The sequence below is a fragment of the Oncorhynchus mykiss genome, chromosome 27, assembly GCF_013265735.2.
Source record: "Oncorhynchus mykiss isolate Arlee chromosome 27, USDA_OmykA_1.1, whole genome shotgun sequence".
NCBI lineage: Eukaryota > Metazoa > Chordata > Actinopteri > Salmoniformes > Salmonidae > Oncorhynchus > Oncorhynchus mykiss.
Window position 1 is genome coordinate 10,520,001 of NC_048591.1, and position 24,367 is coordinate 10,544,367.

General features: G+C 46.1%; 1 protein-coding gene and 1 long non-coding RNA gene across 4 annotated transcripts in view; both read left to right on the top strand.

Annotated features, from left to right (window-relative positions):
• Positions 1-24,367, top strand: part of rap1gap2a (RAP1 GTPase activating protein 2a) — an 87,713-nt gene that overhangs the window by 25,107 nt on the left and 38,239 nt on the right. The window contains exon 1 of one of the 3 annotated variants that reach the window (XM_036964725.1): positions 3,475-3,780. The exons of 1 other annotated variant lie outside the window; for it this stretch is intronic. In XM_036964725.1, coding sequence (XP_036820620.1) covers positions 3,635-3,780 — 146 coding nt within the window. In that variant the 5' untranslated portion in view covers positions 3,475-3,634. Of the gene's footprint in view, positions 1-3,474; positions 3,781-24,367 lie in introns of those variants that run through there. One more of the 3 variants, XM_036964734.1, reaches the window with a different exon arrangement.
• Positions 10,057-12,164, top strand: LOC118944660. Its single transcript, XR_005039958.1, has 2 exons — positions 10,057-10,990; positions 11,963-12,164. It is a non-coding gene; the product is annotated as an uncharacterized LOC118944660 (long non-coding RNA).

The following is a 24,367-nucleotide window of genomic DNA, read 5'->3' on the forward strand; positions in this document are numbered from 1 at the left end:
GGGAGCGAGGGAGCAGCGGGTAGAGGAGGGGAGAGGCCAGAGGGAAAGTGCCGAGTTAAGTGTGCAAGCAAAGCACTCGTTTGTAGTCTACAGAGATGGGTATTCCTCTGCACCAGCTGTGAAGGTCATCTCTCCCATATGCCAAGTTCCTGGTGTGGAATCCGTGGTGTGTGTACGTTGGTGTGTGTTTCTACGCTGGGTGGCAAGGATGATGACATGGCATAGGGATAGATATATTTAACATTTAACCTTTATTTAACTAGGCAAAAGTCAGTTAAGAACAAATTCTTATTTACAATGACGGCCTACCAAAGAGTGTCCATGATTGAGTCTCTGAATAAAGAGATTGAGATAAAACTGTCCCGTTTGAGTGTTTGTTGCAGCTCGTTCCAGTCGCTAGCTGCAGCGAACTGAAAGAGGAGCGACCCATGGATGTGTGTGCTTTGGGGACCTTTAACAGAATGTGACTGGCAGAACGGGTGTTGTATGTGGAGGATGAGGGCTGCAGTAGGTATGTCAGATAGGGGGGAGTGAGGCCTAAGAGGGTTTTATAGATAAGCATCAACCAGTGGGTCTTGCGACAGGTATACAGAGATGACCAGTTTACAGAGGATTATAGAGTGCGGTGATGTGTCATTAAGGAGCATTGGTGGCAAACCTGATGGCCGAATGGAAAAGAACATCTAGCCGCTCGAGAGCACCCTTACCTGCCGATCTATAAATTACGTCTCCGTAGTCTAGCATGGGTAAGATGGTCATTATGAGACACAGTTGGTGGTAAGGTAAGCATTTCACTGTTAGTCCACACCTGCTATTTACGAAGCATGTGATGAATACAATATGATTTGATTTGATTTGGCTTTTGCATGACACTGTGATGTGGCGTAGTGAGGTGGTAGGATGGCTGGAGGGGCTTGTTGGCATTGCAGTCTCTTTTAAGCTCTGCTGTTTGTGTGTGAAGACGGAAAAGCGTGGCAGGGTGTCAGAGTGGTGTATTTTCATTAAATCCACACTGAGGGAGCTGTGTGTGTGTGTGTGTGTGTGTGTGTGTGTGTGTGTGTGTGTGTGTGTGTGTGTGTGTGTCTGTGTGTGTGTGTGTGTGTGTGTGTGTGTGTGTGTGTGTGTGTGTGTGTGTGTGTGTGTGTGAGTGCACCCTTGGGTAGAGTGCTTAGTTGCTTAGTATGTGCATGTATGCTTGTGTGTCAATCTCTGTGTGTGTATCAGACGGGAACGGTGGCTGTCACAACTGCTTTTTGTTGTTTGACAGCCTGGGATACAGGCGTCCCATTTCCCACCTGCTGACGTACAAGCACACAAGCCCCAAGTGATCCACCAGGTTGGAGGAGACACATGAAATGATCTACCCAGTGGTGGGGGAGAGGTGGAGAGGACTCATGGTGGGACTAGGAGAGGAGGTGGGAATGGGAGGGCTGAGGTGTGTGAAGTGTGTGTGTTCATGTGTTTACAGAAGCCCCTGTGGAACTTGGTGGGAGGAGTGGGAGCTTGTTTGTCTCTCTCGCTGTCACCCCAGAGCCTCACTGACACACACACATCTGCACGCGGACACGCACATGCATGCACGCACGTGCACGCAGGCACACGCACGCACGCACACACACACACACAGACACAGACACACACACACACACACACACACACACACACACACACACACACACACACACACACACAGGGGAGGCTTGGAGAATTCTCAGCTGAGATACAGATCTCTGATTAGCTCTACAGACAGATGAGTCTAACATATAATAAAGCATATGAAAGTCAATTAACATAAGTAGTTAATTGGGTATTATTGGGTACAATCTAAAAGAAGGACTTTACCTTGACATGACTCATGTACTATTATGACTATGTGCTACTCAACCACACATCTCAACAATCTTGTCATAATCACTCAAATGTGGTAATTAGCTAAATTGAGCAGGAACAACCAAAAATGTACCTCATCTCGTAAGTCTCACTGGGGTTGCCACTGATTTCCAAGGGAGATTGTCGTGGCAGGGCAAATACCAGAGCTATTATAAATCAATTATTCATTAATAATATGTATATGCCATTTAGCAGACACTTTTATCCAAAGTGACTTACAGTCATGCGCTCATACATTTTTCGTAGAGGTGGGTCTGGGAATCGAACCCACTACCCTGGTGTTGCAAATTCCATGCTCTAACAACTGAGCTACAGAGGAGCACTCGTATTTCCAAAAATATATATATGCAATTGTAGGCATGTGAAAGTTGTTATATTCATCAACAATACAGGATATCATCACTTGTTATCAGAGGAATTCCGCACATAGTAACAAACATCATTTCCCACTAACAGAATACATACCAACGGACAGGAATTATCATACCATAACCTCCCCACACTATTATCCATCTACTGCATTATGTCATATGGGCTCTCACGCTCTGTTATCTACATACATGTTTCTATGGACCCTCCAGTGTTGAGTCTGTGAAGACACCTGCAGCTTTTGTCCATCTAGGAGGGTCTTTGAGAGTGCACTGCTGTGCCGTAGTGCACAGGAGAGACGGCAGACAATAGGAGGAGAGGGAGAGAGAGGGGAGGAGAGGGGGGGGGGTGAGAAACACCACCATTCATGTAAGTCCTTGAGCTGTCAAACAGAGAGGAGATGAAAGGCAAACAGGTGGCCAAAGGAGGAGAGGGAAGGACAGACAGAGATGCAGGGAGAACAGAAAAATAACGTGTTGCTGGCTGCGGTGGGTTCCGGGTAAGAATGATGGTGACTCGTGTTTGCCAAGCTTTGGGGCGGAGCTAGAGCATCAGCTGGTCTCAGACAGAGATGGAGGGAGGAGAGGGGAAGAGGGATGGAGGGAGGGAGGGAGAGAAAGAGAGATGGAGGGAAGAGAGAGGAAGAGAGATGGAGGGAGGGAGAGGAAGAGAGATGGAGGGAGGGAGAGAAATTGAGGGAGGGAGAGAGGGAGGGATGCATGGACGGAGAGAGAGAGAAAGGAGGAAAGAGAGAGCGATAGAGTGAGAGAGTGAGGTGGAGGGCGAGGGAAATTGAGGGAGATGAGGAGAGAGAAATGGAGAGAGAGAGAGAGAAATGGAGAGAGACAGAGATCGAGGGAGAGATGGAGAGAGAGATGTTTGTTCTGTGCTGTTTAAATTGAGATTTCACAAAGAGAGAGAGAGTGTCAAAAAACACAGAGGCGAAATGGAACAAGGTCACAGGGGAGATTAGATAGGAAACATGGACTGCAAAATTAGGAGCCATACGTTACAATGCGGTATGACAAACAGCACAAACAGCAGTAATCTCAAATCACACACAGCAATTATGTGCAAGTGAAAGCAGTCCAGACTGTAAAAGCACACAGAGAGGGAGGGAGGAGGAGGAGAAAGGGGGCAGAGCCTACACCAAGCCCTGCCTATCAGGCTGAGGTGGGCAGGGAGAGAGAGTTGGGAAGGAGGGAGCGAGTGAGGGAGAGGGAGAGCGCGTGAGAAAGAAAGAGGTAGACAGAGATGCAGAGATCCAGTCAGTCTGCCTGTGCCGGTGAGGTGGTGTGTGGCAGTGCTGCTGTACAGTGTGGTCCGTTAGGACCAGGACCAACCCAGTCTGGATCCAGAACCACAACCAGACACCATGTCAGGCTCCACTCCCGAGCCCACTCCTCCGAGGGTCCACTCTAAAAAGGCTGGGATCCGGGCCGCGGTGATTCTAATCGGACTCCTGCAAAAGTCGCGACGAGCGAAGGAGAGAGAGAGGGAGCAGGAGAGAGAGAGAGAGCGGTGGGTGAATTTTCTCTGCTGTTTGGTCTCCTGGCTGGTCTGGTTGGCAACCTGCCTGCCTCAGAGGTTCACACACTCTGCACTGCGGTGTTAAGTTAAGCTTTCAGAGCAACTTTAATTGCCTGCCGTTGTTGGTGTCAGGCTGTCTGGAAGTGGTGATTGTACGCACAGGTCGATGCTTGTGTTTGCCTTGTCTTTGTCTGGGTCCGTGTCTTTTGCGTGGCTGGTGTGTGTGTGTGTTGTTCTTGACACCACTGGTGTTGGTATGTGCACATCTGGGTCAGTGAAATGACAGGAGAGAGAGAGTGAAGTTAAAGGTGAGGAGGTGTCAGTTGAGAGCTTGTAAAAGAGAAAAGAGACGGAGAGAGAGAGCACTATGAGTGCCTCTTCAACCGATTGTACCCTCAGCGATAGCTGGAGCCATTCCACTTAGGATTCAACATACTGTGTTGTTTAATGCTATGTGGCTCTATGTAGGCATGGCTTCCATTTACCCTCTCGCTCTGTACTGTCTCCAGAACACAATGTAACGGTTGCCGAAGACTCAAACTGGTTGGAAAGGAACGGATAGACAAGGGAACGGATAGGCAAACTGGCCTCAATGTTAACAGACCAAACAAGATGAGTGTTCGACAGTGACTCAAAGGGAGAGGTCTCAGTGATGTCCGTTTAATGGGAGTGTGTGTGTGTGTGTGTGTGTGTGTGTGTGTGTGTGTGTGTGTGTGTGTGTGTGTGTGTGTGTGTGTGTGTGTGTGTGTGTGTGTGTGTGTGTACGCATATTGCAATGTATGTTGTTAACGATGGGACTGCCAATGATGCAAATGTCAGGTGACAACAGTAAATAGTAGCGAGAGAGAGAGAGAGAGAGGAGAGAGAGAGAGAGAGAGAGAGAGAGAGAGAGAGAGAGAGAGAGAGAGAGAGAGGAGAGAGAGAGAGGAGAGAGAGGAGAGAGAGAGGGAGGAGAGAGAGAGGAGAGAGCGAGAGAGGAGAGAGAGAGGAGAGAGAGAGAGAGGAGAGCGAGAGAGAGAGAGAGAGAGAGAGAGAGAGAGGAGAGAGAGAGAAAGGAGAGAGAGAGAGAGAGAGAGAGAGAGGAGAGAGAGAGAAGAGAGAGAGAGAGAGAGACTAATACAGGTAGGTTATGTTGTTTTTAGCTGTTAATCACTGCTTTACTTTGGAAAGCTGAAAAAGCATGAATGTGAGAGGAGGGTTATTTCGACACCAAGGCAATCTGATAGTGTGGACACAGTGAGAGAACAGGGGAAATTGAGGTTCCAGTGGAAATGAAACAGTGCCCTGAGGTTCTTTATGCTAAAAACCAATGTTAAGGAACAACTTGTAGGCACACACACACAGAGTCTCACACACGCATACTGTGCTGCTGTACAAAAAGGCATCACAAACACACAGTCTCACAAACACGTACCATGCAGTACCGCACGAACAGACATCACTAATAACGCAAACACTTGCATTAACACACACTAGACCTAGATGGTTGTGATTGTGGTTTATTGGTTGTGTGTGCGAGTTAGTTTGATGAGGGGTTTCTGCACACGGTCAGACGTACACACATGGTCTATGATAAGTAGAAGTGGTGGTGGGCCTTACATTACGTCCACGGTGGCTGTCCTCCGCATTGGACGAGCACAGCTGGGCCACACATTCTTTAAAATCACTTCATGACGGATTTACAATGTATGCTGTTCCTCATTAACTTGATTAGTGTGGTGCTCCCTTGTAGTGTGTGTGTGTGTGTGTGTGTGTGTGTGTGTGTGCGTGCGCGTGTGCGTGTGCGTGTGTGCGTAATTAGAATGCACCTGTATGGTGTGTATACGTCTGTCTTTCAAAGAGTTGCATGTAATCCATTTCTTTGTGTGTATAAGTGAGTGTGATTGCATATGTGATTGTGGATTTGTGTTTGTGTGTGTGTGTGTGTGTTTGTGTGTACAGAACCTTAGGAACACCTGCTATTTCCATGACATAGACTGACCAGGTGAATCCAGGTGAAAGCTATGATCCCCCATTGATGTCACCTGTTAAATCCACTTCAATCAGTGTAGATGAAGGGGAGGAGACAGGTTAAAGAAGGATTTTTAAGCCTTGGGATTTTTAAGTCAGAGGGTGAATGGGCAAGCTGAAGTGTTGAAGTGACGTTGAACGTGGTATGGTAGTAGGTACCAGGGACACCAGTTTGAGTGTGTCAAGAACTTCTAAGCTGCTGAGTTTTTCATGCTCAACAGTTTCCTGTGTGTATCAAGAATTGTCCACCACCCAAAGGACATCCAGCCAATTTGACACAACTGTGGGAAGCATTGGAGTCAACATGGGCTGGCATCCCTGTGGAACACTGTTCTGAGGGCAAACTGGGGTGCAACTCAATATTAGGAAGGCGTTCCGAATGTTTTGTGTGTGTGTGTGTGTGTGTGTGTGTGTGTGTGTGTGTGTGTGTGTGTGTGTGTGTGTGTGTGTGTGTGTGTGTGTGTGTGTTTGCGCGTGTGCGTGTACGTGCGTTTCTGTGCTACCTTAGCGGCTTAGAAAAGTAACCCAGTCAGTCCAGCGTTGTTGTGGTTGAGAAGGGTTGAGGGTTCTGGGTTCCTGTCTCCTAACCCTCCTTGTTCCTCCTGGTTGATTGGTAGCCCTCCTCCCGCCCCCTGTAGGGGGGGTTAATACCTGTCTAACTGGAGTTAAGCACACTCAATCATTGCATACACCATGATTAGAATCTCTGCTGCCTGATTATGATACACTCTAGTCATTACTGTTCAACAGTTCCCGCATGGACTGTTTCCCAAATGGCACATTATTCACTATATAAGGCCAGAGGGCTGTGGTCAAAAGTAGCGCACTATATAGGGAATAGGGTGCCATTTGGGGAACAGCCAGGGTTGAGAGTGTGAACAGCCTGCTAACCTGCCTCTTATCACCCCCCTCTCTCCATCCTCCATTTAATACAATCTCTTTAATTTTCTGACTCATCCTTGCCCTCCCACTTCGCTCATTCTCCCTCTTCCTCTCCCTCTCTCATTCGCTCCTTCGTTCTCCCCTTCCCCCACTCTGCCAGTCTCTGTGAAAACAGTCAGCAGCTGTCGGGGATCACAAGGAGACTGTACTGTTAGCCCTCCAGGCATGAACGAAATACACACACATGCTACTCACACACGCACACACACACGCACACACACACACACACACAGAAGCACACACACGCACACACACTCACGCATGCCTGCACCTGCACACACATATACACACACAAACAAACACACACAATCAGCAAATATCTACTGGGAAGCCTGGCACAGAGTAGGTAGAGGTGACAGTACAGGGAAAAGGGGAACTGTTAGCTTCAGTCATTGCAGTGAACCTCTGTGTGTGTCCAAATTCAGCACTTATGGCGTTCCCCTCTACATCTCACACTGCATGGAGACTGTGTGAGCTTGTTGATGTTGACGTCTGTGTTTCTGTCTCACCTTGTGCGTGTCCACCTACACACAAGCGTTCAGTATCTACCTGTACGCTTGTCTCCTTTCCTGTGTGTGTGTGTGTGTGTGTGTGCGTGCGTGCGTGCATGCGTGCGTGCGTGCGTGTGCGGGTGCGTGTGTTTGTGTGTGTGTGTGTGTGTGTGTGTGTGTGTGTGTGTGTGTGTGTGTGTGTGTGTGTGTGTGTGTGTGTGTGTGCGTGTGTGTGTGTGTGTGCGTGTGCGTGTGCGTGTGCGTGTGCGTGTGCGTGTGCGTGTGCGTGTGTGTGTGTGTGTGTGTGTGGAGGGAGCCAGTGAGCTGTGACTTGTGTAATGGATGAAAAAATTATAATAATAGTGGGAACACTGACATATTGCATGGAGCCTTATTTACAGAGGGAAGGGATTGGGGAAGATATTTTCTCTCTCTCTCTCGCTCTCGCTCTCTCAATAGTACAAAAGAGAAAACGAATAAACTTAAATATGGGTTGATTTTACAATGGTGTTTGTTCTTTATTGGTTGCCCTTTTCTCGTGGCAACAGGTCACAAATGTTGCAGCTGTGATGGCACACTGTGGTATTTCACCCAATGGAAATGGGCGTTTATTAAAATTGGGTTTGTTTTCAAATTCTTTGTGGATCTGTGTAATCTGAGGGAAATATGTGTCTCTAATATGGTCATACATTGGGCAGGAGGTTAGGAAGTGCAGCTCAGTTTCCACCTCATTTTGTGGGCAGTGTGCTCATAGCCTGTCTTCTCTTGAGAGCCAGGTCTGCCTACGGCGGCCTTTCTCAATGGCAAGGCTATGCTCACTGAGTCTGTACATAGTCAAAGCTTTCCTTAAGTTTGGGTCAGTCACAGTGGTCAGATATTCTGCCATTGTGTACTCGCTGTTTAGGGCCAAATAGCATTCTAGTTTGCTCAGTTTATTTGTAAATTCTTTCCAATGTGTCAAGTGTTTGTGTTTGTGAACAGAGCCCCAGGACCAGCTAGCTTAGGAGACTCTTCTCCAGGTTCATCTCTCTGTAGGTGATGGCTTTGTTATGGAAGGTTTTGATGAATCGCTTCCTTTTAGGTGGTTGTAGAATTTAAAACGGCTCTTTTCTGGAATTTGATAATTAGCGGGTCTCAGCCTAATTCTGCTCTGCATGCATTATTTGGTGTTTTACGTTGTACACAGAGGATATTTTTTGCAGAATTCTGCATGCAGATTTTCAATTTGGTGTTTGTCCCATGTTGTGAATTCTTGGTGGGTGAGCAGACCCCAGAAAAACCATTAAGGGTTCTATAACTGATTCAGGTATTTTTAGCCAGATCCTAATTGGTGTGTCATTTTTTGGAACACCGTTATTTTTGTCTTACTGAGATTTACTGTCAGGGCCCAGGTCTGACAGAATCTGTGCAGGAGATTTAGGTGCCCTCCTTCGTTGGGGACAGAATCACCAGATCATCAGCAAACAGTAGACATTTGACTTCAGATTCTAGTAGGGTGAGGCCGGGTGCTGCAGACTGTTCTAGTGCCCTCGGCAATTCGTTGATATATATGTTGAAGAGGGTGGGGCTTAAGCTGCACCCCTGTCTCACCCAACGGCCCTGTGGAAAGAAACATGTGTGTTTTTCAGCCAGTTTTAACCTCACACTTGTTGTTTGTGTACATGGATTTTAGAATGTCGTATGTTTTTCACCCAACACCACTTTCCATCAATTTGTATAGCAGACCCTCATGCCAAATTGAGTCAAAAGCTTTTTGGAAATTTACAAAGCATGAAAAGACTTTGCCTTTGTTTTTTAGTTTTTTTCTATTTGGGTGCATGGTGAATATGTGGTCTGTCGTATGGTCATTTGGTAAAAAGCCAATTTGACATTTGCTCAGTACATTGTTTTCACTGAGGAAATGTATGATCCTGCTGTTAATGATAATGCAGAAGATTTTCCCAAGGTTGCTGTTGACACATATCCCAATGTAGTTATTGGAGTCACATCTGTCTCCACTTTAGTGGAATGGGGTGATCAGTCCTTGGTTCCAAATACTGGGGAAGATGTCCGAGCTAAGAATGATGTTAAAGAGTTTAAGTACAGCCAATTGGAATTTGTGGTCTGTATATTTTATCATTTTATTGAGGATGCCATTAACACCAGAGGCCTTTTTGGGTTGTAGGGTTTGTATTTTGTCCTGTAGCTCATTCAATGTAATTAGAGAATCCAGTGGGCTCTGGTAGTCTTTAATAGTTGATTTTAAGATTTGTATTTCATCATGCATATGTTTTTGCTCTTTGTTCTTTATTATAGGGCCAAACTCTCTCTCTCTCTCTCTCTCTCTCTCTCTCTCTTCAAACTGTCACATGTACAGTGGGGGTTGTCTGACAGATTGAGATATTTAGGGGATAGTAGTAAGATAGTAGGAGTTCAGTACAGGTCCATTGACAGAGGCTGGGTCAGGTCTATCATCTGAAAGCACATTAGAATATTTCAGTGGTTCATTCTAATACAGTCTGAGGTTAGATCCTAATGTCACGAACCGGCTCAAAGCCCGTAACAAAAGGGAGACAACGTGGAGATGAGGAGTAACAAAATATATATTTATTAAATAAGTAACTAAATATAATATACAATGGTGTGTGTGATCAGTAATCAGTAGTGTAAGTGAGTGTTTTACATACATGAATGTGATAATGCAGGGTGTTGAAAGATGCTAACGCAAACAACCAAAAGGCCACCAAGAAACACAACAAAATCTATAAAGGTGTCTGCATGGAGAGAGTCTCTTCCATGAATGTGGAAGAGGTCTATTTAACCTTGGGACACACCTGGCCCAGGTGTTTCCCATGTAGCTGACGACCCTCCCACCTCCACCCACCGGCATCCTAATAAGGAAACAAGAACAAAGACAGAGTGGGATGGTCGTCACACTAATTAGATTATTATTTTACGTGATGTCATAATAATAACTAGGAACTAGGAACTGGGAGCTGACACCAGGAAAACACACGCACACACGCACACACACACGCACACACCCACTCTCTCTCTTAGAGCTCTCCTATTATAACAGTATAGGGTTGGAACAGAGCCCAGAGGGGGGGAGACCTATAATGGTGTTGACTTACAGAAACACCTGGCCTGTTTACCCTCACAGTGGGGTGGTTGAGAGCGAGGGAACAAGGAAAAGAAGGGAGGAGTCAGGGGAATGAGAAGGGGAGGAGTGAGGCAGAGGACAGGTAGTGCAGAAAAAAGGGAGGAGCCGGGGGAATGAGAAGGGGAGGAGTGAGGCAGAGGACAGGTAGTGCAGAAAGAAGGGAGGAGCCGGGGGAATGAGAAGGGGAGGAGTGAGGCAGAGGACAGGTAGTGCAGAAAGAAGGGAGGAGCCGGGGGAATGAGAAGGGGAGGAGTGAGGCAGAGGACAGGTAGTGCAGAAAGAAGGGAGGAGCCGGGGAATGAGAAGGGGAGGAGTGAGGCAGAGGACAGGTAGTGCAGAAAGAAGGGAGGAGCCGGGGGAATGAGAAGGGGAGGAGTGAGGCAGAGGACAGGTAGTGCAGAAAGAAGGGAGGAGCCGGGGGAATGAGAAGGGGAGGAATGAGGCAGAGGACAGGTAGTGCAGAAAGAAGGGAGAGTCCAATTAAACCTCAACAGGTTTCCCTCTTTATGTTAGCTACTCTGGAGAAGAAAAAAATATGTGAAGGCTTGCCAAGTAAATTCTGCCCTTGTTTTCTTGGCACAGCGTAATCTCAAACATCAGTGGAAAGCTTTTACAGGTAAGTGCTCGTCTTGTGAGAGGCTCTGAAGTGTTAGTCAACGTGAAAATGTACCTTTATGGCAATAAATATCAGTTAAAATCTACTTTCATGGCAGTTTAATAGACCTTTATATAAATACAGTTGTTGTACTGGAGACCTTTATGAAGTCAACAGGGAAAACCACTGTTCTTTTGTACAACCTTTTCATGTCAGTTTAAGGAATGTTTTTATGACAGTAGGTATCGATATCAATAAAGTTGTTCCAGTATATTTACAGTATTACTGTAAAGCTTTATGATGTCAGCAATGAAACCCATATCTCTTCTGTAAGTGGGCCAGAATTAACATACCCCCACACAGTTCTGGAAAGGCCTGGCACCCTGACACCCCTTTGCCACCTCTAACTTCCTGACCTTGAAGGGTCTGTAAATAACAGGCCAACAGAGCGTACTCTGCTCCCTTCATTCAGAAGGCTGTGCCTCTCAGGACTGGTCGTAGTGTTGCTCTCAAGGGACTCTCACCTTGTCACATAGAATAGGTGGGAGGGTGGTAATGATTCAGCTGTTTGAGTCCGTGCTGTGACTACGGTGTCACTACGGTGACTACGGTGTTTCTCTGTGCAGTATAGAGTTCAGAAGATTATTTTGTGTTTGTGTGTGTGTACTCGCTTGCATGTGTGAGTGTGAGTGTGAGTGTGAGTGTGTGTGCGTGTGTGTGCGTGTGTGTGTGTGTGTGTGTGTGTGTGTGTGTGTGTGTGTGTGTGTGTGTGTGTGTGTGTGTGTGTGTGTGTGTGTGTGTGTGTGCGTGCGCGTGCGTGTGTGTGTGTGTTTGTGCACATGCCAAAGTGTGTATTCATGTGTGACAGCAAGAGAGTGCATTTTCTTATGTGTTCTGTCCTAAATTCCCTGTCACACGTCCCTAACTCTAATGCGCACAACACGTCAATACTCAAAGCCAATTATCACTTTCCTCTGCTGATCATTGATTCAGACAGGATCTCAGCCTCTGTTTCTATTAGGAGCTCAAGCCACTACTAACCAGAGAGCAGATGAACAAGGACAAGTGGAAATCATCACCCCGTCCTAAAGTATGACAACAGAAAAACAAGGAACTGGGAAGATGCAGAATGAGATTTCACACTGTGTTAATTTTTTCAATTAAAATAGCTTTTTAGCAAAGAGACATTTCACAAGGAAGAATTTTGCTTGGACTATCTGGGAGTGATCTGAGTAGGGAGGGGAAAAATGAAAACTAGCTGTTATTGGTAGGAAGGTTTAGAACTCTCTTTCTTATTGGTCTATTAACTAATTTACCGCATGGTGATGTCAACAGGAAGGAAGCAGGCTAAAACACTATCCTACCAAAAAAGCCTGACATTTCAGGCAGTCTTTTCAAACATCTCTTATATTAAAAAGGCATCTTCATCATTTTCAACATTTCACACTATTATTCCAAATAGGGCTGTGGCGGTCATGAAATAGGGCTGTGGCGGTCATGAAATAGGGCTGTGGCGGTCATGAAATAGGGCTGTGGCGGTCATGAAATAGGGCTGTGGCGGTCATGAAATTTCGTCAGCCGGTGATTGTCAATCAAATAACTAACTACCTGTCTCACGGTAATTGACCATTAATTAACATAAACACATTTAGCATCTCCTGGCTTCTATGTGGGCTGCACTAGATTATTTAGCAGACAAGATTTGCTTATAATTCCGTGGCATTATTTTACAGCATGAAGAATACAATTGAAAGGAAAGTTGCATGATGTGACTCTAATGATGATTTGAAAAAAGTTGCATGAAAAGTTGCATTGCTCAGACTCACGCACAGGCTCATGCACTTGATAATGCCTCAAATGTCGCTGTGGCATCCCCTTTGTTGTGGCCATAATGCCCCCTAAAAGAAACATGCCTTTGGCGGCCAGTGGCCTTTGTGCCCATGGGCTGAATATAATAATTAATAATAATCCATTCTCCCAGCACTCACATGGCTCTCTGTCACGTGATCGGGTCTTTTTTCACAGGCTACAAGTGAAGACGGACACATCGGGGAGGCAACCGCACACGTCCTTATCCAAGACATTGGAAGAACTGTCCACATTTACTTTTTGTCAGTCAACAAGATGAGTAGACCTGGTTACTTTCATGCCAGCCAGGTAGGCTATACTCCTGTTGTAAAGAGAAGCAATGTGCTTTATATTAGGAAAGTTGAGAAATAAATATAGTAGGCCTAGCCTATAGAAAGCTGATGGGATCCTCCTCATTTTTAAAAGAGGACATCACTCTGTTATGTCACACAACTGCATAGCCTATAGAAATGTTGCTCAACATGAACTCATGGGCTCTCATGAAGTGTTTGATTAGATTTTCGAATACATTTGCATTGATGTCAGAGTGATTGGAGGGTGCTGAGAGTGCTGAGTACCAGGCAGTTAGCAAGTTTGGTAGGCTACTAACAACCATCAGCAGCATCAGAGCTTGGAGAAGCCTAATTACCGTGACTAAGCGGTCACGTGGAATTTACCTGCCGTCATGACTCGTGACCGCTGGTGTGACGGTAATACGGTCACCGTAATAGCCCTAATTCCAACCTCATCGTGTGAAAAGACTGTATATATAAAACACGGGAAAATCACGTTTTTGACTACACTGTGCCTTTAAAACTGCCTAATGATGAGTTCATTTTCGATACACAGCACATGGTTTCCTCTTAGACAAGAGTGCCCATCCCTGTTCCTGGAGCGCTACCGTCCTGTAGGTTTAACCTAGCACGCCTAGTTCAAACAATTAGCAGGTTGATGAGAGGAGTCCGGTTAGTAATACCTGAGGTCGGAGCGAAAACCTACAGGAGTGTAGCTCTCCAGGAACAGGGTTGGAGTTAAAACCTACAGGAGTGTAGCTCTCCAGGAACAGGGTTGGAGTTAAAACCTACAGGAGTGTAGCTCTCCAGGAACAGGGTTGGAGTTAAAACCTACAGGAGTGTAGCTCTCCAGGAATAGGGTTGGAGTTAAAACCTACAGGAGTGTAGCTCTCCAGGAACAGGGTTGGAGTTAAAACCTACAGGAGTGTAGGTCTCCAGGAACAGGGTTGGAGTTAAAACCTACAGGAGTGTAGATCTCCAGGAACAGGGTTGGGCAACCCTGTTCTAACATCCCTGGTTGTATTCACTAGGCTGGGGGAGTGCGTGTACAGTTCTGGAGTCAGTGAAAGATCATTTTGATATGAATAATCTGTTTTGGCTCTGGCATTAATGCAGTTATCCTGTGATTGTGTGGTCCGATGTCCATCCTCCTACCAGCAGTTTCCTGTGCTGAAAGTAATCAGTCCAGTAATACAGCTGGATAGAAGGTTGCATGTGTACAGTGTATCTCCGCGTACGTTGTGATCTGGAGATGAGGCAAGGGGATATTATGTTAGCATCAGGTGGTTTTCATTTCATTTATGTGTGCATGTGTGTGTGTCCTGTATAGAAATGCTGACTGTTAGACTACCCAGAATGCCATTGGCGGTGGCAGCGGTCTGCTTCTTTTCTTTGAGATCTGGGCCCACATTAATTTCACATCTCAGAGTAGGAGTGCTGATCTAGGATCAGGAGTTTTGCTTTTTAATTTTTTGTTTTAAAAATCTTAGTGAATAATAAATAATACATTGGACGGGGGGGACCTGATCCTAGATCAGCAATCCTTATCTGAGACGCTTTATGAATACAAGCCCCTGGAGTCCACAGCACTGCTCTTCTTATTGAGTTTGGGATTCCGTACTGAGAGAAAGTGGCTCTCTAAGAGGTCATTATCTCAGCAAGGTTTGGCCAATCAAAGTGTTTACACAGTGTTCTACAATTGATTTCTTCCTCTTTCAATTTGGTGGCTCTGATGTTGTTGCTGCGGCACTAATTATTTTCCCAGCTTCATTCAGGTTTCATTTGGGAGAACAAATCAATCCCTCGCAGTATACCCCCCACTCTCTAGAACTCTGCCAGGAAGGTGTGTGTGTGTACGTCTGTTCCTCAGCCATTCGGTTGACTGGCTGGGCTCCACTTTCCTTTGACCCCTGCATCTATAAATAGCCTGTATACCCATCGAACCCACTGGGCAAAAACTGGTTGAATCAATGTTGTTTCTACATCATTTCAAGCAAGAAATTCAATGTGATGATGTTGAATCAACGTGGAAAACAAATTGGATTTGCAAAAAGATTTGCAAAAAAAAAAAAAATCCAATGACAGGGTGACGTTTTTGGTTTATTACGGGATGAATTCACGTTAGTTGTCAACCAAATGTAAATCAAAACTAGACGTTGATCTGACATCTGTGCCCAGTAGGGAGTGAGTCCCAGCAGGAAACCTGGGTGTCTATGGGATTCCATATGGCTTATGAGCAATTGCCCCCCCCCCCCCTGTAGTTTCCTGGCTACTGGTCCCCTCAGGCTACTTGTCCCCTATGTGCTAACAGTATATGGTTCCTTGTAGGCTACTGCCCCCCCCCCCCCCCCCCCCCCCAGTGCCCAGTGAATAGGTAAGGGGCCTTCAATGTGACACTGGGCTTATTGGCTCCCCAATAAGGGAGGCCACTAATCCTTGTTAGGCCATTGCTCCCCTATACATGATGAAATAAAGGGTCCTGATTGGCTACTGCCACCATAGTGTACTAACATTTTAGAGGTCTATAATTAGCTACGGACTCCCCTGTGGCCAGTGCTGAGGTAAGGGGTCCTTCAATGAGCCACTTCACTTGTTATATTAGCCACACACTGGGAGCCATGAGCCATAGAACGCAGCCCTTTCAACACCTCACACTCTGACGTTCATTGCATTACGCCATTGGTCTGTGTCTGACTGTCCGTGGCGCTGGGCGGCCTGTCTGATCTGCTAGCATGGGAGGAACAAGCACATCTATCCTCTCTGCTATTTTTACACAGGGCAGGTCTGCAATTGATTCAGCGCTATTGTCAGATGTGACGGTGCATCATTCACACATCATTGACACATACTCTGCCATGGTCCTGATTGATGCGGCTCTGTATGCCAGCTATGTCTGCACTAATCATCAAGCCTTTGACTAATTGGATTAGGTGTGCCAGTTTAGGGTTCAAACAAAAAAAATTGAAATGTCTGGAGGGGCCCAAAGAGAGGGTAAGGAAATGCTACGCTGATGGACGGGTTGCACCTGATTCCTCTCAGCCCTGATGTCCTGCTGGCAGATTAATGTATTTCCTTGTCTTTGTTTTTCGCTGTCTAATAGGCCATTACATATTAAGTTCATTAGAGGAACGATTGGGCTTCTGCAATGGTACGTCTGGAGCATCATCAACTTCATTATTGAGTTTCGTAACAAATATCTGTATCGGGCTGGAAAGAGAACGTCACAATTAAGGAGGTAATTGGCAGCGAGGGACTGTTGCCCTCCCTCCCTCCCTCCCTCCTTCTCCTCCTGGGCCATGTCTCTTTCCCCTGTGTGCCTTCTCTCACTCTCTTTCTCTCTACCCCCCTCGCTCACTCCTCCTCCCTCACTCCCTTCCCCTCTTCCTGGCTCCCTCTCCCCTGTTTATGTGTTGATACTAGCTGAGGCAGGTACAGTACACTGTGTGCAGTGCCTGTCATCTCTCCAGGGTGTAATCAATATGTGAAACATGGAGGCCTATTGGTGTGACATTAGGTAAACATGATTGCGGTGCAGATGTAATTAGTATTGAATCAGGTCCAATTAAAAATAATAAAGAAGGAGTTGGGTGGTGATTGTGAAACATAGGAGAGTTAGGCTAGACAATGAAGGGTTTTTATAGTGCGATGACAAGACAGGAGACATATCATATATGTCATGTCATTATCTCCATTCACTATTGAATGTATTACATTGAGTCCACACACTTTTATTCATTAATTGTCTGGTTTGTGTGTGTGTGTGTGTGTGTGTGTGTGTGTGTGTGTGGTTGTCAAAGTGTTACAGCTCATACGAACCTCTAGCTTTAACCTTCCCATTCACTATCCGGCCTATTGTCCTTTTCCACTCTCTTACTCCCCCCTTGTTCTATGTTTCATCTCTCCCTCTGTTTTCCCTCTCTCTTTTCCCTCTGTTTTCCTTTGTCATGCTGCGTCTCTCTCCTTCGATCCACCCCCCCCCCCCCCCCCCCCCCCATTCACGGTGACGCAGGAGCTGTTTCATTAGACAGGCAGCAAGGATAGACTGCGCCACCACTGTCTCTCACACACTGTCTCTTACACACAGACTGTCTCACACACAGACTTTATCACACACAGACTCTCTGTGTCTGGGACCAACACCTGTTTGTTTATGTGTTTGTTTGTGTTTATGTGTGTGTATTCTATATGCATCTGTGTGTGTGTATGTGTGTCTGTGTATGTACTGTATGTGTGTTGAGATTTGGCTGTTATTAAAGCTAAACTCAGACAGCAGTGGCCAGCCCCAGGAGGTCTCAGGTCAGCTCTGAGCTACTAACATGTAGTGTCTGGGAATGGACATTTTCTAATAATACGTTTCTCTGGAGCTGTGGCAGTTGCTATGTACAATCTGTGTATCTCCGTCAACTGCGTAAACGGGGGAAGGAAGCCAACTACTCCTGCTTGTACTTGTACTCTGTTTAGTTTGTGTCCACCATTGGCTCAGTGTTAACCGCTAGCGACAGCTAGAGACAGTGTTACATTGTGTTGGTACTTAGTGCTGGCCCTATGGAAAGTATTGGAGAAGCCTGGGGTGGCTGGGCTGTCAATGGAAGGGGAAGTCTGGGGCATGACCACTTGTTTCCAGCACTCGGCAAGCCAGGCCATGTGCTTATACTAACAACTCAAAGAACGAACGAGAGAGAGAAAGAGAGGGAGGGAGGGAGAGGAAAGGAGAGAGAGTTAGACAAAGAGAGAGAGAGAGAAAGAGAGGGAGTCAGAGAAATAAAAAGAGAGAGAGAGTGAGAGAAAAGGAGAGGGAGTTAGAGGGAGAGAGAAAAAGAGAGAGGGGTAGAGAGAAAGAGACGAAGGAGCCGGAGATGGCTGTTCTTTGCAGCGTGTTTCTCTTTCAGAATGGAAAGATCAGCAGTCAAAGGCAGTCAAGTGTTCTCTTGTTTCCTTTGGACACTGTGACATGAGCATGCTACTTTCACACAAGGAAGCTATTGCATTATCCAATGGAGAGACAGCTGCGTTAGTTCCCAAATACCAGAGAAATACGTTGCATGTTGGTCTCCTTGTTCCACTTACTGTGAATCGGATGAAGATACAGTACTGCATGTTATGTATCTCTCTGATATTGATATCCACTATTGATATCAGGTAGAATTTCCCCCTGCAATCCTTTAGCCTTTTGATGATGTTGTCATTGTGCTTTTGAGGTTTTTCTTCTGGTATTGATATTGATTGTTGATATTAGGGAAGAATGTCCTGCAAACCTTTTGCATGTGTTGTTATCTTAATTCTATATTATTTTTTACCATTTATTTTAGCTGCTAGCTAAGGAATGGCGCCAGAGGGGATGTCTGCCGCTTTACGGGCTCCTAACCAATTGTGCTATTTTGTGTGTTTTCTCGCGTTGTTTGTAACGTATTTTGTACATAATGTTTCTGCCACAGTCTCTTATGACCTAAAAGAGCTTCTGGGTATCAGAACAGCGATTACTCACCTAGTTTCTTTAACGAGTCGGATGCGAAGGATTTACTGCTGATACAGGACCAGGCCCAAACCCCCTTAATTCGCATGAAGAAGAGACGCCTATACAGGGGACGCAGATCCGGGTGCCTTGTGAGGATTTGTCGGCGAGTGGGTAACCTGCCTCTACCATCCGTCTTATTGGCCAATGTGCAATCACTGGAGAATAAACTGGATGAGCTCCGTTCGAGACTATCCTAACAACGGGACATTAAAAACTGTAATATCTTATGTTTCACCGAGTCATGGCTGATTGACAACATGGATAACATACAGTTGGCTGGGTTTTCCGCACATTGCAAGACAGAATAGCTACCTCCGATAAGACGAGGGGTAGTGGTCTTTGTCTATCAGTCAACAACAGCTGGTGTGCGAACTCTAATATTAAAGAAATCTAAAGATTTTTCTCATGATAGGTTGTAGACCACACCATTTCCAGGAGAGTTTTCATCTATATAGAAGCTGTGTATTTGCCTCCACAAACCAATACTGGTGCTAAGACCGCACTCAACGAGCTGTATAAGGCCATACGCAAACAAGAAAATGCTCATCCAGAGGTGGCGCTCCTAGTGGCCGGGGACTTAAATGTTGAAAAACGTAAATCTTTTTTTACATCATTTCTACCAGCATTTACCACCTTTACTCCACACACAGAGATGCGTACAAAGCTCTCCCTTGCCATCCATTTGGAAAACCCAGAAGGAACTTCACTGGACTCTTGTAATGGGTGCGTGTTGGTGGCAGGGAAGTCAGGCGCAGGAGAACGAACTTGGTATAAACGGAGTTGTTTAATAAGTGCTGACCAAACTCCAAAACCAAAATATATAAAATAACAAAAGTGGGTACAGAACCCGTCACACACTAACACATACTAGCACAATCACATACAATAAAACAATCTCCGACAAGGACATGAGGGGAAACAGAGGGTTAAATACACAACATGTAATTGATGGGATTGAAACCAGGTGTGAAGAAAGACAAGACCAATGAGAAATGAAAAATGGATCAGTGATGGCTAGAAGGTCGGGGACGTCGACCGCCAAACACCGCCCGAGCAAGGAGAGGGACCGACTTCGGCGGAAGTCGTGACAACTCTATGTAAACTGGAAACCATATATCCTTAGGCTGCATTTATTGTAGCTGAGGATTTTAACAAAGTAAATTTGAGAACAAGGCCTCCTAAATTCTATCAGCATATTGATTGTAGCACTCGTGCGGGCAATACACTGCTACACTGCTACTTCTGCGATGCATACAAGGCCCTACCCCGGCCTCCCTTTGGCAAATCCGACCATGACTCAATTTTGCTCCTGTTGTCCTATAGGCAGAAACTCAAACAGGATGTACCCGTGACAAGAACGCTGGTCTGACCAATCGGAATCTATGCTTCAATATTGTTTTGATCACGCAGACTGGGAAATGTTCGATGCTGCCTCAGAGAATAACATTGATTTATACACTGGTTTGGTGAGTGGGTTTATAAGGAAGTGCATTGGAGATGTTGTGACTATTAAAACCAGAAACTGTGGATAGATGGTGGCATTTGCGCAAAACTGAAAGAGCGAACCACCACATTTAAACATGGAAAGATGACTGGGATTATGGTAGTTATTCCCTCCGCAAGGCAATCAAACAAGCGAAATGTCAGTATAGGGACAAAGTGGTGTCGCAATTCAACGGCTCAGCCACAAGACGTATGTGGCAGGGTCAACAGGCAATTACGGACTACGAAAAGAAAACCAGCCATGTCACGGACACTGACATCTTGCTTCCAGACAAACTAAACACCTTCTTTGCCGGCATTGAGGATAATACAGTGCCACTGACGTGGCCTTCTACCAAGGACTGTGGCCCTCCCTCTCCTTCTTTGTGGCCGACGTGAGTAAGATATTTAATTGTGTTAACCCTTGCAGGGTTGCAGGCCCAGACTGCATCCCTACCGCATCCTCAAGGCATGCTCAGACCAGCTGGCTGGTGTGTTTACGGACATATTCAATCGCTCCCTATCTCAGTCTGCTGTGCCCACATGCTTCAAGATGGCCACCATTATTCCTGTACCCAAGAAGGCAAAGAGAACTGAGCTAAATGACTATCTCCCCATAGCACTCACTTCTGTCATCATTAAGTGCTTTGAGAGACTGGTCAAGGATCATATCACCTCCACCTTACTGGCCACCCTAGACCCACTTCAGTTTGCATACCGCCCCAACAGGTTCACAGACGATGCAATCGCCATCACACTGCACACTGCCCTATCCCATCTGGATAAGAGGAATACCTGTGTAAGAATGCTGTTCATTGACTACAGCTCAGCATTCAACACCATAGTACTCTCTAAGCTCATCATTAAGCTTGAGGCCCTGGGTCTCAACCCCGCCCTGTGCAATTGGGTACTGGACTTTCTGATGGGCTGCACCCAGGTGGTGCACCGCACATGACCGCAAGGCTCTTCAGTGGGTGGTGCGGTCTGCACAACGCATCACCGGTTGGCAAACTACCTGCCCTTCAGAACACCTACAGCACCCGATGTCAAATGAAGGCCAAAAAGGTCATCAAGGATAACAACCACCTGAGCCACTGCCTGTTCACCTCACTACCATCCAGAAGGCGAGGTCAGTACGGGTGCATCAAAGCTGGGACCGAGAGACTGAAAAACAGCTTCTACCTTAAGGCCATCAGACTGTTAAACAGCCATCACGAACACAGAGAGGCTGCTGCCTATATACAGACTTGAATCATTGGCCACTTTAATAAATGGATCACTTGTCACTTTAAATAATGCCATATCTTACATTACTCATCTCATATGTATATACTGTATTTTATACCATCGTGCCTATGCTGCTCAGTCATCGCTCATCCATATATTTATATTTACATATACTTATTCCATCCCTTTAGATTTCTGTGCATTAGGTAGTTGTTGTGGAGTTGTTAGACTACTTGTTAGATATTACTGCAATGTTGGAACTAGAAGCAGAAGGATTTCACTACACTCACACTAACATCTGCTAACCATGTGTATGTGACCAATACAATTTGATTTGATTTGACATCTGCACTGAACTGAAGGGTAGAGCTGCCGCTTTCAAGGAGTAGGACGCTAACCAGGACGCTAATATGAAATCCCACTATGCTCTCCGACAAACCATTAAATAGGCAAAGCGTCAATACAGGGATAAGATTGAATCCTACTACACCGCTCTGACGCTCGTTGGATGTGGCAGGGCTTTCAAACTATTACGGACTACAAAGGGAAGCCCAGCCGCAAGCTGCCCAGTGAAACAAGCCTACCAGCCGAGCTACATTACTTCTGTGTGCGCTTCGAGGCAAGCAACACTGAAGCATGCATTAGAGAATCAACTGTTCCGGACTACTGTGATCACGCTCTCCGTAGCCGATGTGAGTAAGACCAGGTCAACATTCACAAGGCCGCAGGGCCAGACGGATTACCAGGAAGTGTACTCAGAGCATGCGCTGACCAATTGGCAAGTGTCTTCACTGACATTTTCAACCTGTCCCTGACCGAGTCTGTAATACCTACATGTTTCAAGCAGATCACCATAGTCCATGTGCCCAAGAACACCAAGGTAGCCTGCCTAAATGACTACTGATCTGTAGCACTCACGTCGGTAGCCATGAAGTGCTTTGAAAGGCTGGTCATGGCTCACATCAACACCGTCATCCCAGAAACCTACTCCAATTCGCATACCGCCCCAACAGATCCACAGATGACGCAATCTCTATATGCCCTTTCCCACTTGGACAAAAGCAACACCTACGTGAGAATGCTGTTCATTGACTACAGCTCAGCGTTCAACACCATAGTACCCTCAAAGTTCATCACTGAGCTAAGGACCCTGGGACTAAATGCCTCCCTCTACAACTGGATCCTGGACTTCCTGACAGGCCACCCCCCAAGTTACAAGAGTAGGCAACAACACATCTGCAATGCTGATCCTGAACATGGGGGTCCCTCAGGGGTGTGTGCTTAGTCCCCTCTTGTACTCACAGTTCACCCACAACTGCGTGGCCAAGCACGACTCCAACACCGTCCCTAATTTTGCTAACGACACAACGGTGGTAGGCCTGATAACCAACAATGATGAGATGAGCCTATAGGGAGGAGGTCAGAGACCGGTCAGTGTGGTACCAAGACAACAACCTCTCCCTCAACGTAAACAAGACAAAGGAGATGATCGTGGACTACAGGAAAATGAGGGCCGAGCATGTGCCCATTCTCATCGATGGGGCTGTATTGGAGCAGGTTGAGAGTTTCAAGTTCATTAGTGTCCACATCACCAACAAACTATCATAGTCCAAACACACCAAGACAGTCGTGAAGAGGGCATGACAATGCATATTCCCCCTCAGGAGGCTGAAAAGATTTGGCATGGGTCCTCAGATCCTCAAAAGGTTCTGCAGCTGCACCATCGAGAGCATCCTGACAGGTTGCATCAATTCCTGGTATGGCAACTGCTCGGCATCCGACCACAAGGCGCTACAGAGGGTAGTGCGTACGGCCCAGTACATCACTGGGGCCAAGCTTCCTGTCATCCAGGACCTCTATACCAGGCGGTGTCAGTCAAAGACTCCAGTCACCCTGGTCATAGATTGTTCTCTCTGCTACCACACGGCAAGCGGTACTGGAGCACCAAGTCTAGGTCCAAAAGGCTCCTTAGCAGCTTCTACCCCCAAGGCATAAAACTGCTGAACAGCTAATCAAACGGCTTCACGGGCTATTTGCATTGACCCCCTCTTTTTTTACGCTGCTGCTACTCGCTGTTTATTATCTATGCGTAGTCTTTACCCCTACCTACATGTACATATTACCTAAATTACCTTGACTAACCCGTACCCTTTGTATATATTGCCTCGTTATTGTTATTTTATTGTGTTATTAGTTTGTTTAGTAAATATTTTCTAAACTCTTATTTTTCTTAAAACTGTGTTGTAATAAGGGCTTGTAAGTAAACATTTCACAGTAAGTGAAATGCTGTTGTATTGTATTGTAACACCTGTTGTAACCGACGGCAATACACCAAATGACTGTGGTTTCTCCAGTACACAGTCCACAGCTGGGCCACACTGACTTGACACACGAGAGGGGGAAATAACTATGGATGAAAAAAAGAGGCTGGGAATGAAATCCTGTGTTCGATAACTGACTAAATAACTGTCAAGAGAATGTGACTAATTGGCAACCTGTTGCACTGTGTGTCTCGCCTCTCACGTCCATCTCTGAATCCCCACTCTGTCCCTCCTGATAAATGAACCTCTTAATGTGTGATCATTCTCCTGGAAGGAGACCCCAGCCCCCTGGAGGCCCCTGGGGGCCTCTCAAAAACCATGTCAGCTGGTCACTAAGGATCTGAGTGAAAGTCATCATCAGGTCTCTCGGCTAAAGATACTCTCCACAGACCTCTGAGAGAGAGAGAGAGAGAGAGAGAGAGAGAGAGAGAGAGAGAGAGAGAGAGAGAGAGAGAGAGAGAGAAGACACAGGAAAACCTGGCTCCCTGTAGAGGAAAGGCTGTGCAACCACTGCATAACAGCAGAACCTGAGACGGAGCTGCATTTCCTGACTAAATGTCAAAAATATAAAACAATTAGAGAGTGTCAATTTCTCAAATTTGAAACCCTTATTCAAGGTTTCAAAGACCTCTCTGATGAGGATAGGCTACCCGTCCTGTTGTGGGAGGACGCAGAGAGCTGTGGGTTGGCAGCACACTACATTGCTGCCTGC